A 13,711-nucleotide genomic window follows, 5' to 3' on the forward strand; every position below is an offset into this window, starting at 1 on the left:
GCTGGAGAGGGTCTGTGACGTTTTGATGGTGTGTTGTGTATCCTGAGTTGGGCTCACTCATTCAGGCTTACATGGCCACGAAACATTCGCGACGTTCTCAGTGACCATGTCTAGCCCCTCCATCACCATCGTCGTTACAAGTATGCTGTAGACATTTCTGTTGCTCTAAACGGGAACAGCCGTGTTCACAGTTCTGGACACATAAATTCTTGGTTTGTCCAACATTCACCCACTTTATCGCATCTTGACTGGCTCGCTGAATCAACCCATTCCATACGAAATGTCGCAGATTTTTGGAACAGCGGGTGAAAAGTAGCAAGCAACATCAGTGCAAAGAATCACAGAATCTAATAATCACTGACTGGTTTCAGCTAGATAGGGCATACCTACAGAAATACGTATGCAGTCTTCCTCTGCGAAATTAGATCACTATGAAGCATAGAGAAGGTTTACTCTGCATTAGTGATCTGTATCCTCCGGTAACTAATTCTGTATGTGATGTGCTTCTCTTTAGATACTTCTAATATTTAACTATCAAGAATACTGTTATGAAATCTATTTGGTATGATAGTACGAAACGTTGTCGTAGATGTCTCGCAGGACCAACCGCTGCTGTACATTACCTGCGATAACGCAGTTTGCGGTATCTGCGTCTGAGGAGGGACTACGGCTGTCAGACAGTGCTCTTTCGCTTCTGGGCCCTGGTGCGACACTGAGGCGGCTTATGGGTCTCTGGCGACCTGAAGATGGGGCCGTACTGAGCGTTTCCAGCGTGCTTGCCTCCGTCACTTTGGGCTCCATCGCCTTCCCAGTGGTCTGCAGCATCCTCAAACTGTGCGTGGATCCTCCTCAGCCCCTGGAGGAAGTCACGCTCTGCGGCTTCGTCGCTTGCATGGATTTCGGATTTCTAATCAAGGTAAACATTTAACTGTTTTCTGATCTGAACCGCAATGGGGATAACATTCTACATCGCAACTTAAAGTTTAATGTTTAATTTACTTACATTTGTTAACATCTTTGCGTTCTCCAAGAATCAGTACGGATCTAGAGCAAAACCAGTTGCGTCAAAACACTTGATAGCGACAGATACAGTTGTGTAGGTAAATCCCGACTTCCCAGATTTCCGGAAGGTGTTCGACATCACATCACATTGTCAAATGCTACTCAAGATAGAAGTATACGAAATGCTTTCTCAAGTAAGTGATCATCTCCAGGAATATCAGACTAATAGAAGCTAGTAGGTTATACTAGTTGCTGAATGTTCCAAGCAAAGGAAGTCGCAATCGTCCCACGTCTGCGTAATAGGAATTTTAATGTAAGAGCAGGAAGTGGACAAATTGGGTGTCAAATATGCCAGTCTGAGTTCTAATTTAACAAAAAAAAGAGATAGAGTTGTTTGAAAGTGATCACCGTAATTAATGAACAATAATTAGTAATTTGAATGACAATAATTTAAATGTTACACGAACTGCTGCTGATAGCCACGTAAATTGAGTGCAAAAAAGTTTATTTCTTAAAATCTTAACTGTTTTGCACGTAAGAAGCTACATTTGTATGACATTCAACTACCAATAAAATATACTGGAGTGAAAGAGATCTGAAAAAAAAAACTCGCAGTTGTTTTGTGAAATGATTTGCCTAAATGTGAGCCGCAATAGACCGGTGATGCTATCTATATTGGTGATGTACAAAGGAAATTCTTCAGTGGAATTACTATCACAAACACTATCCTGCACGTGCTCTTTAGGAGAGCCACAAGTAGAATGCATTTGTTTTATTTGCCAGTTTCACTCTTTAATTTTTACAAGAGCATCATCAGAATTTCTGGAATTTACAGTCCAAAATACAGTAGTTAGTGTCTTACATTAATGTCTGGCGTCGGCTATGCTGCGATTTACGTCTGTGGTAAAAAATCTGATTTCCGCAGTCCCTGTTTCTCGCTAAAACTGTCCTCTGTGTCAGTGCTGATTCGGATGTAAGAGATAACATGAACTCATCCCACCAAACGGATTTGTAACTGCGGATCTGTCTTAGTGGGAGTGAGTATCATGTAACAAACGTTAGATGTTTTCTGATTAACCTGCCAGGTTAGCCGAGAGCGCTAATACTCTCCTTCCTGGGCGCCGGCACCGAATGGAATCTGCCCGGCGGATTAATGACGTGGGTCGGTATGCCGGCCAGCCTGGAAGTAGTTTTTAGGAGATTTTCCACATCTCCCTAGGTGAATACCGGTCTGGTCTCCACATTCCACCTCAGTCACACGACTCGCAGACATGTGGAATACTATCGCACTATTTCATGTTTTACGCTAGACGCAGACAGCTGGGGTACACAGTTTCTGTCCCAGGGGGTATGGGGTGGCGGCAGGAAGGGCATCCGGCAACTCCTTTAAATTAACCATGCCAAAATCGTTTGTAACACTGCCGAAACTGCCCACCGATACTTCCACATAAGGAAATATATTTTACGACAACTTTACAGAGGACTTTTACAGTCACCTGCCATCAGAAATAATGAAGGTTTATTGGATCTATTGAATTCAACGTATCTGCCACTTATTGACAGGCTGCTTTATAGGTAAATTAGAATTTATGACTTGTAATTCGTTTGTGTCACTGTTATTATTAGTGTTACTTGAGCAACTATCTGAGCTCTTGCCTTTATACGATTTAGACAGTAAACATTAGACAGTAAACATCATGGCCATTTCCATGTATTTATTACAGTAGTACTCTAACTGGTTCTACACGTTATAATCGCATTAAAGATCGATGGAACTCGGAAAATAAATACTTAGATCAACGAAAATAACAAAAACAGCTCTGTCTCTGAACGTCCGTACAAAATCAATTATATAATTGTTCTAAACTTAGTTTCTGTAGAAACGATCAAAGAAATGAACTGGTGAAAAAGTGTGATTGATTTGCTAAAAGACAGAAATATGCTACGACAGTCGGAGAAAATATGGCTCCCTATTATCAGTCGATGAGAGAACTATACTTAGAGTCAAGGCTTTTGACTTCCAGTACAGAGTTAGTTGCAGAACGTATATCTGATGAGCTCTAATTCAGTATACAAGAGAGATCACAGTATTTTTCTTATTACAGTATATGCCGTGGCGTAATAAAATTGTCTGTATTATTAGACTTTACTTTTTTCTCTACTTCATGTCAAGTTGCGATTATGAACTAAATAGTTCGTATTCGAAAAAAAATTTTGTCTTTGGGCGGTCATTCATTCCTTCAGTACTCATGTGGTTTAAAGATACTCACTATCAACTCCACACATCGCGACTGAAATCACTATTTTGAAATGTCTGATTCTCTGAATAGCTCACCCAGAGCCGTTGACCAGAAACAATAGAATCGCCGTCCAACCTACATTTGCAATGCAGCCCATGCAACTCACGTTATACTAGAGACGTCACTCCTAGCGTTTACTTCGTCGCCGCTAAACACGTTACGTGTTATCCTCTACCTCACACGTCTTCAATCAACTCAGCGAACATTATCCCTAAGCATGCGATTCTGAAGTCCACAGACAGCTTTGAGGATAAACGCTGTAGGCGCGTTCCACGTCCTGCCTATTCAACCCGAAAGGCTCTCGAATGCATAAAATCGCCCCGACATGAGTGTCCGACGCCGCATATTGCTTTAATACTGCCACACTAGTAAGACCAGCGCCTTTTATAGATATTTTTTCCGGTGCTGCAGGCTGCTCTCTTCATTAAACAAGGAGCCACGATGCATCAACTCGTCCGGCTGTTATGGGAAACCAGAGGAAGATACAGCAATGGATTAAACAACGAGAAGACTCGCGCCCGCTATGAGAAACTGGTGGGCCGTTTGTACGTTTACATGCAGGTACACGTCGCATGTTTAGTATTTGTTGCGCTGTAAATATTTCTACACACATTTCCATACGCAGTTTTTGTCAAACGTCTTGGTGCTGCGAGAAATTTTAGACTCATAAATAAAAATGTAATCAACTTTTTGTTGTTTTCGATCACTTATTTGCTACTTGATAGGATTCAAGCAACAAATATAAAATAACATCTCTACAGAGATAGTTCTTAGCTGATCCAATCGGCATTAATGATTTATTTGCTTCGAATGTCACTACATAAGTAGTTACTGCATCTAAATCTATTTTACAGTTGAGCAGTTGATATGTGTAAACTACGTGATCTGATCACCTTATTTTCAGGTCCAGGTAATCCACGTTACGTTGATCGTTTATACAGAGAATTTGTCGAACATGTATATGTTTCAATATTTTAACGTGTCTTATTTCTGACAAGGGCTTTTGATTTAAGCTTGTACACAAAGGTAAGAAACAAAAATTTCAAATTCCCTGACTTAGAGAAATTTGTTTCTGGATGGACAGCTATATGTTTTAGAGCCATTTGAGGCCCTAAACAGCAATGGAAAATTTCTCGATTACACTTTTGCACACGCTTTATGGAGATGAAAATAATATACATTATGCTTAGTGTTTAGGCTTACATTTGATCTCCGTTCAAGAATACCTCTACCTATTTGCAGATGAAGCACACGAAGACAGAATACTGTTATCATAATGAGACTAACAGCAGTACGGGGAACAGTGGGCATTCTAATCTAGGTTATACTTATGCTGAAAACTGTACTCAACTCGTGCCAAGATATTCTGGCTATATGCCCTGCGAGGTCATCTCATTCCCTCAAGATGAAAGGGTCATCATGCCATCCACTATGATGGACCCAGGACACATACAAGTATGTGTGAAAAATGTGCTGCAGCCTCTGCATTGGCAGCATTTGTTAGAAACCTGGGTATTGTCACGAAAATATGTTATAGTAATGCTGTGAGATATGTAGATGTAGAATACAATCGAAATCGATTGAAGCATTCAGTACTACATATTAGAACAGTCATAAAAATAATGAAAATGTAAGAACACTTCAGTCGTAATAGGGCTTGTCTGCCAAATACATTTTACGGCACAAAATTATTGTCTAATAGATGTTTCTCTCAAATTACTGAAGTGGTTTCATTCTATTTTGCTGGACTTCCAGGTGTGACCGATACTGTGAGGAGCCTTATCGTTCAGATATTTCTTTTGGATAATTGTTATATTTATATTGTAGAGGTCGAGTGCTTATTTTTTATGCTGAAAATCGATATTGCTGCTGCCAAGTCTGCCTCCTAACGTCGATTTAATAATACTTTTCTATTTCAGACTTTTTGCGCTCTTCTTTCCCCCAGCGGCTTTGTTATATACATCAGTCATGCACAATAATTTTCAATTTATCTATCAGTAAAGACTTGATGAGGTTTCAAGTTTTACGAATATGATGGTCTGTAAACCTGATTTTCTTTCAAATTCTCTATCCTGTCATTTAAACCATGTTTGGTTAAATTCATAAGCTGCATAGTCAACATACACAACTTTTCCGTACTTAATCTGTCCACCAGTCTGACTATCACCGTGATGTTTAATGAAACCACAATCAATATTACGATTTGCTCTGACTTTCGCCTTTGAAAGTCGTTCAAGAGATTCAGTAACTGGTCTGAATGGTCTTCTGAGAGATTCGCCTCTTTCTAAACACGCTATTCTTAACGCTCGTCGTTTCTCCAAAATAGCCTTGCTTCTTCTAATCCAGCATCTTCACCTTCTGCTTACTTAAAAACACTGTTTTCTTTGGCTCTAACATCATATTCTTCGTCTTGATCTATATTCTTGTTCTTCTTCCCTTTTCCGAACAGCTATCCATGAATCAAACTCTGTAGACGTTGAGGAATGGGCTGAAATGCTTTTTCCAGCACAGACGTAGACTGAGCTTGCCATTCTTGAAGCAATGGCGGTTTATAGTGGACATTTAGTCGAGATTTGAACAAAACCAAGTGACATTTTCGGCATCCAACGTTAGACACAGTGGATTAAGGTCACCTCAGAATCAATACTCATTTTTAATAGAACTACTGTAGTGACACGAATTTTCTTCCTGTACATTACTGATCTTCCTGAATGAAGATGCAACTACTACTTCTTTCCCGGTTTTGCTACATGTTTCTTTTTATGATTATGTTTGGAATTTTTTTGCAATTTCTCATATCGCCTCCATAAGGAAAATAGGCAGTAACAAACAGCATCTGATGGTGGCAGATGGTCACGCTATGCTCACTTGCAACAAAATGTAGTAAAATGTGTCGTCCTTTTATATTCGGTTACAGGTACGCTTTAAACGAAGTTGTAACAAAGTGTCTCTGTGTACTGAAATTGCAAAAACTGATTCTTGCTACAACAAAGTTGTAGCAAATTGACCCATGTTAAGGCGTAACTATAAGAAACTGGATTATGTAAAAGTTAAATTCTATCAAACTGAGGCATGTAGGGAAAAATTTTTGCAAATTACCCCATGTTTCAGTGAAATTATAACAAATTCACTAGTGTGAGAGCAAAATTGCGCTCTAGTAAAATTGCAACAAAGTGCCCATGTTACAGCTAAATTGCAAGAAACTGGTTACCGTTATAGAAGAAAACATTTATTCTCCACAGGAATTTATTCTGCGAAAGTGTCTGCAAAAATACCACAACTGACATCTAATTGAATCTGCATTGCAAAATTGTGCGTCAAGTGTTGATCTCTGATCTCTGGTGATTCATTACTGAGTAGTTATGTCGTTCTGATGCTCATTTGACATCGTTATGGATGGTGTAGAACTTGCCAACAGGTGAAAATCTGTCCCAGACAAGGACTCGAACCTGGATCTCCCACTTAACACGAGTGGTACCCTTAACCGCAATGGCCATCAGTACATACTTCCCATCTGACCCAAATTCTGCTGCACACTAATAGCGTAGCATGAGCTAACCATGAATCCCTCGCTTTCCATTTTGGCTCCCTGGAAGAGATCGGGCTTCATGTGCACCCTCACTGAAATAATGGATTCTTCCTCGTAGTACCTTTTACACCATCGATGGAGTGATGACGTTTATAGTGACAACACTAGTTAGTTGATACACTTGAAAACAAAGGGAAAGTGATTAATACAACAGATAGAAGTGAGAATGAGTGTTTTTTTTTTTTTTTTTTTTTTTTTTTTTTTTTTTTTTTTTTTTTTTTTTTTTTTTTTTACACCAGACAGGGTATACTATTCGGTTATCAGTATATCCTATTACTACACATTTCATCGCCCATAGAATTTACTGTGTGTTTACTGGTTGAGGAAATTGTATACAGAATTCAGGGCTCCCAGTCATGGCTTATAAAACCATGTGGGAAAGATATCCCACTCTAGTTACCAGCCTGGAGAGGAGCTTACAAATATCCTAGAAACATCTGTAAACTATATTTTCATCTTGGAGCGGGTGCTGGTCCATTGCCTATTGAAGGGGAGGTGGACAGCATTGTAAATTATGTCTGTGCGCCTCTTGCCGCTGATTACCTTGCCATGAGTACCCGTATACCACAAAAGCAACAGCAACTTCCAGCTTTCCACAGAGCAGAGCTGTGGTCAGGGCAGTATGGCAGAAGAGCATTCGTGAGGTGAGAGAATGGATACCACATAAATGCATACGACCAGCAAGTGGCGACCCACACTAGCTTAGAAGGATAGGGTCCTCTCTGCCATGCACATAACTGCGAGATGTGTATAGTCAGCCGTAAAGGCAAGTGGTTTGCACCAACATTGTCCATCACATGGCGATTCATGTTTTTTCGGATTCTATAAACGCCTTTGTAACTGTTAAAATGGTAAAACAAAGCAGTTCTGGAGTGACTTGACCGCATGCGTGACTGAGCTATGTGCCCTCGGCTGTGGGCCACTTCTCGTAATGAATTTTGGTGGTGTGGAAACGGAAATGTTTGTTTAAAGGCTAAAACGTTGAAATAAACATGTCAAAACGTTTAAATGAATGCCGAAAACTTCTGTAATGCAGTAAATACATACAACTCTTAGAAAATAATAACAAGAGAACCGTCTTCGTTCTAAACTCAACATAGTTCGGACTGGAGGATTTCCCGCTACTTTTTAAAAACTTTCCCACCCCTTTACACATAGGACGTGAAACCTATCATGGGATCTTACAACATAGGGGTGGGGAAAACCTTGTAGAACAAGTGGGCTAGGTCCTCTATCTTGGCTTGTGATGTCATAGGGGCCACCATCTTACATTTTGATATTCTTCCCATTTCGACATTAGCATGCCTGGAGGTGATATTGAGATTTCACTTGGGCTACTTCCACCATACTGGATTGTCTGATGTCCCTTTGACCTTGACGGTTTGGGATGACTTTGTTGTGCATGTTGCCTTTGTGTCTAGCGTCTGGTGTGACGGAGCACAATTTTCTGTATATGTATATAAGCAGCAGAAGTTAATAAATCTTGTGAAATTCATTATCTGTAGGGAGAGGAGGTGGAGGATGAGATTAATTTTGGGCTTGATCTAGAGACAAGGGAAAGAAGTAACAGAGTTTGCAATGTCAGTATAGCCTGAAGTAGAATGCACACTGGTCACGTATTTATGACATATCACAGACTGGTGATGTGATGAGAGGAGAGGTGAAATGTAATAAGTAAATAATTATATTTATTATTTGCAGTATAGGACGTTTGTAACAGGACTTTCAGTACACAGTAATCGTAGAAAAATTTCAAACAAAACAGAACCAAAATCATTCACACTAAGATGACAAAAGTCATGGGATACCACCTAATATCGTGCCGGAACTTCTTTCTCCTGGCGTAGTGCAGCAACTCGACGTGGGATTGACTATACGAGTCGCTGGAAGTCCCCTGCGGAAATACTGAGCAGTGTTTCTCCTACAGCCATTTGCAATTACGAAAGTGTTACCGGTGTAGGATTTTTGTGCGCTAACTAACCTTCCGATTACGTTTCATAAATGTTCGATTGTATTCATGTCGGGCGATATGGGTGACCAAATCAATCGATCGAGTTGTGTTGAATGTCCTTCAAGCCAATCGCGAACAAATATGGTCCAGTGAAATGGCGCATTTTCATTCATAAAAATTCCCTCATTGATTTGGAACATAAAGTCCATGAATGGCTTCAGGTGGTCTCCAAGTAGCCGGATATAAGCATTTCCAGTCAATGATCGGTTCAGGTTGATCAGAGAACTCAGTCCATTGCAAGCAAACCTAGCCCACACCATTATGGAACCAGCACCAGCTTGCGAGTGCCTTGTTGACAACTTGGATCTATGGCTTCACCGGGTCTGCACCACACTCGAATCCTGCCATCAGCTCTTACCAACTGAAATTGGGTCTCACCTGATCAGGCTATGGTTCTCCAGTCATCTATGGTCCATCCGATATGGTAATGAGTCCAATAGATGCGCTGTAGGCGATCTCATGCTGTTAGCAAAGGCACTGGTGTCGGTCGTCTGCTGCCATAGCCCATTAATGCCAAATTTTGAGGTACTGTCTTAACGTATACGTTCGTCGTACGACCCACTTTCGTTTCTGCGGTTATTTCATGCAGTGCTGTTTCTCTGTTAGCACTGACAACTCTACGCAAACCCCACTTCCCTTGGTAGTTTAGGTCATTAGCCACTCTGTTGTGCGTGGTGAGAGGAAATGCCTGGAATTAGGAATTATGGACATACTCTTTACTCTGTGGATCCATAATTACTGAATTCCTTAACGATTTCCGAAATGTAATGTCCAGTGTGTCTAGCTCCAACTGTCATTCCGCGTTCAAAGTCTGTTACTTCCCGTCGTGCTGCCAGAATCACACTGGAGACCTATTGACATTTATCACCTGAGTACACATGACAGACCGGCCAATGCACTGCCCTTTTATACCTTGTGTACGCGACACTGCTATGGCTATCTCACGACTTTTGATGTCTCAGTGCATATTAAGAAATTTAAACCATATCACTTTTAGGATTAACTTCATACACCGATTTTAGTCATACAATTCTCCATTCATTTCTGATATTTTACTACAGTAACTTACTACTATGTAAAATTCCTAAGAATTTTGTTTCTGAGTGAATCAAATTATAACATCAAGGACTGTTGCGATATTATTTGTTGTAAGAAGAGTTTCTTGCTGTGGAGAGGAAAGCCCAGCTTGAAGGAAGTTCTCACTCTTGAAATGATTTCATCTTATTCAAAACGGCAATTGTCTTTGCTAAAGAATCTGCATAACTTAATATGGATGTGGTTAACACCACCACCTCGTAAGGTTCATGACATCACAATATCTGCTCATTAATTAACACACTATCGTATGAATGTATTTGTTAATGAATTATCTAAATGAATTTCTAGTTGGAGGGAATTAGTGTTTAACGTCCCTTCGACAACGAGGTCATTAGAGATGGAGCACAAGCTCGCATTAGAGAAGGATGGGGAAGGAAATCGGCCGTGCCCTTTCAAAGGAACCATCTCGTCATTCCCCTGAAGCGATTTAGTGAAATGACGGAAAACCTAGATCAGGATGGCCGGACGCGGGTTTGAACCGTCGTCCTCCCGAATGCAAGTGTAGCGTGCTAACCACTGCGCCGCCTCACTCGGTGTCTAGTTGGACTAAACATACTGAGACATATTGTACTATGCTTCAAATGGCTCTGAGCACTTTGTGACTTAACTTCTGAGGTCATCAGTCGCCTAGAACTTAGAACTAATTAAACCTAACTAACCTAAGGACATCACACACATCCATGCCCGAGGCAGTATTCGAACCTGCGACCGTAGCGGTCGCTCGGTTCCAGACTGTAGCGCCTAGAACCGCAAGGCCACTCCGGCAGGCATATTGTAATACTAACACCTTTTTAATTAGATATAGATAAAACAAGGTCTTAAGGAACGAGTTGATATTAACTCCATTTCGATTAAGGAACAAAGCATCTCTTCTTTTTGTACAACTGTGTTTTGAAATATCGTGGGGAAAGGATTCTCCTTTCAAGGTCTCCTTCACCATCACAGTTTCATTTCAGAGACAGACGGGATATAGTTGGAAGATGTTACAGAAAACAGTTCTTTATTTATTACTGATAGCCGGTTTAAATGGTAACTGGGTAAATCGGTGACTTATAGTAGCCCACTGGTTAGCGATCGGTCCACTGCTACGTATCATCATGGATATCCACTACGCTTGTTTGTGCGCGCATACAGTTTTCCATGAGTTGTAGTGGACAGTGGTAGTGTACCCGCTGCCCAATTCGCTTCGTTTACACAGCTTCTCATTTTACACGTCTTACTACTATGCACAGTCTTCGTGAATAAACCGATTAATCACTCACAGCTGTCCTACCACACGACGGCAAAACTCCAAACTCATATTTTATAAATATGTGGCAACAGTTCACTTTCCTTTTAGTTCGACTCGACTCCACTTACCCGTTTCTCGCGAAATCTGAAGAACGACTGCCGTTGCTTCGCGATAAAGTGAGTGCACCGTAGTGCTTGGAAGCTGTTGAGCGGAAAATGAAGAGTATCTCCGCCAATAACAAGTAATCATCTTCGGATATTCCAGTAAATCATCGATGTGTTAGAGATACGATCGACTAAGTCCTACCACTATCTTTACTATGCTTTACACGCGACTAGACACCAGTGGAGAAGGGGCACAATATGCTCCGTCAGGTTACTGCACTCTACATTTTTTTACAGTTTTCTGGTGGAATAAGACACAGCGTCACCTACCTTTCAGTGTCCTCTAAAATATCAGAGCAGTTAGTTCTTCCGTTTGCTGTACTGTCCCGAGTTACTGCGCTCTGGTAGCACAGCCAGACCTGTAGAGACTGCTACTGAACTGGCCCTCCTCATGCTGTGCAGATGGTGGTGGTGCCGGCGCTGCTCTGCTGGGTCTCGTCGCCACTGCTGTCCCAAGTTTTCCTCACCTCCAGAGAGGACGCTCCAGACGGTTCCAGACAGCTTCCCGTGCACGTCTGGCTGCCGGCCGATGTGAATCGCTCGCCAACTTATGAGATTCTGTATGTAGCGCAGTCGTTCAGCCTGATGGTGTTGTCTCAGGCCACTGTATGCATGGACGTTTTCTTTGTGCACCTCATGCTCATGGTTGCAGCTGAGCTGGAAGTCTTAAATGACAACATTTCAGCTATGGAACAAGGACAGCTGCAGCGTGGTAGATCCAGATATGATGGTACTACCATGACTGACGATCAAAACATTGATGAACGTGAATTTATCAGAGGTGATCGTCTCCAAGATGTTGCTCTAACGTCATCACTACGTGCCGAGGATAAACATACGTATGCAGAACTTGTGAAGAACGTTCACCATCATCAGCAAGTTCTGAGGTTAGTACTGCTGGCATCTCCTGCACTATATACAGGGTGATTCTAAAGTAACTGTACACACTTCGTAAGTGTAATGTATGCATCAAAATAAGTGTAAAATGTTAATTAAAGTTTTGTCTGAAATTCCTTTGTTTCCGGGATATGCAGTAGAGTAGGGATCCCAAGTACAACACGAAAATTAATTCTTCTCAGAAAGCCGTGACACGCAGGGACCCGAAATTCAATTCAGCTGTGTACTGTATATTTACTGCAGAACATGTTCAGAATAATGTCCATGTACAATAAGACAGTGGCATGCTCAATGTTTTACTGTTTTCGAAATGTTGCCAGCCCCGTCATCTCATTCTGCTCAGTCGCACGATCATTTTCAGTTCGGTGCTGTAGTTGAGCTACATTCTCACTTCAGCACCATACACGAGCTCCTTGAGAGGGCCCCAGTGGTCGAAGCCGAGGTAGGTTAAGAACCGAAGATCTTGTCGACCATGAAACTGGTCCTGGACAACTGTGCACTTTCGGGATAAGTGATATTGAGGTGTTCTCTTCCCTCCTGATTGAAACGTACAGGGACGGCGTCGTGCCTAAAGTATAAGTTGGTTCGTGTAGTATATGGAATATCATGAAGCAAAACACCTAATTCATGCTCCAAAAAACAATCGATACATGCCGTCAATCAGGCGCTGTGGAGTAACATACGGTCCAGTTGACTAATTGTACAGGATATCACACCAAGTATTCTTTTCAAAACGATGTTGATATCTTCTTACTGTAGTTGTGTGAGGTTTCTCGTATATCCAGCATACGTGTTGTGACCTTTCACGATACCCACACCGGTAAAGAGGCTCTCGTCCATAAACTTCACCCGAAAATCAAACCATGGATGAGCAGCATGGGCCTTGAGTAATCACTGCCAAAAACTCTGACTTCTAGGGTAGTCCGCAAATGTCAGCTCGCGTACCTTCTGCAGGTGAAAGGGGTGGAACAGCTATCTCCATAGCAAGTGCCATACAGTTAAATGAGAAGCTTACAAAGCTGCACGTATATGGCTGATACTTATGATCAGATCTTCATCTACCATTTCCAGGATGTTCTCAAGACTTATGACGTAATGCCTACCAAAAATGAATATTATGCGTCATAACTCGGAAATAAAGCAATTTCAGACTAAACTCTATTTAAAATTTTAGTCTTATTTTGAGGAATACATTACACACATAAAGTGTGTACGGTTACTTTTGAATCACGCTATCTTTAAGTCTTCACTGTAAATTTCGAAGGGCGGACTGACAACAGCCGCATTCGGACATCGAAATAATTCGACGGTGAAAGTGAAAAACTTGTAGGAGACTCAGACCCAAACCCGGATCTCATGCTTGATGCGAGCAGTTGCTGCAAGGGCCACGGTTATCTGGACGCACTGTGAGTAAGGAGG

The 13,711-nt window shown here is 41.4% G+C and overlaps 1 protein-coding gene across 1 annotated transcript; it reads left to right on the forward strand.

The window, feature by feature from the left end:
• The first annotated feature begins 724 nt into the window (after positions 1–724).
• On the forward strand, positions 725–12,322 carry LOC124573338. The gene is made up of 3 exons (XM_047131137.1): positions 725–916; positions 3,714–3,863; positions 11,798–12,322. Exons 1-3 carry the CDS (start codon positions 725–727, stop codon positions 12,320–12,322), a joined length of 867 nt encoding a protein of 288 aa, XP_046987093.1.
• Positions 12,323–13,711: the final 1,389 nt, after the last annotated feature.

This window comes from Schistocerca americana, chromosome 1, assembly GCF_021461395.2.
Source record: "Schistocerca americana isolate TAMUIC-IGC-003095 chromosome 1, iqSchAmer2.1, whole genome shotgun sequence".
In the NCBI taxonomy this organism is placed as follows: Eukaryota; Metazoa; Arthropoda; class Insecta; order Orthoptera; family Acrididae; genus Schistocerca; species Schistocerca americana.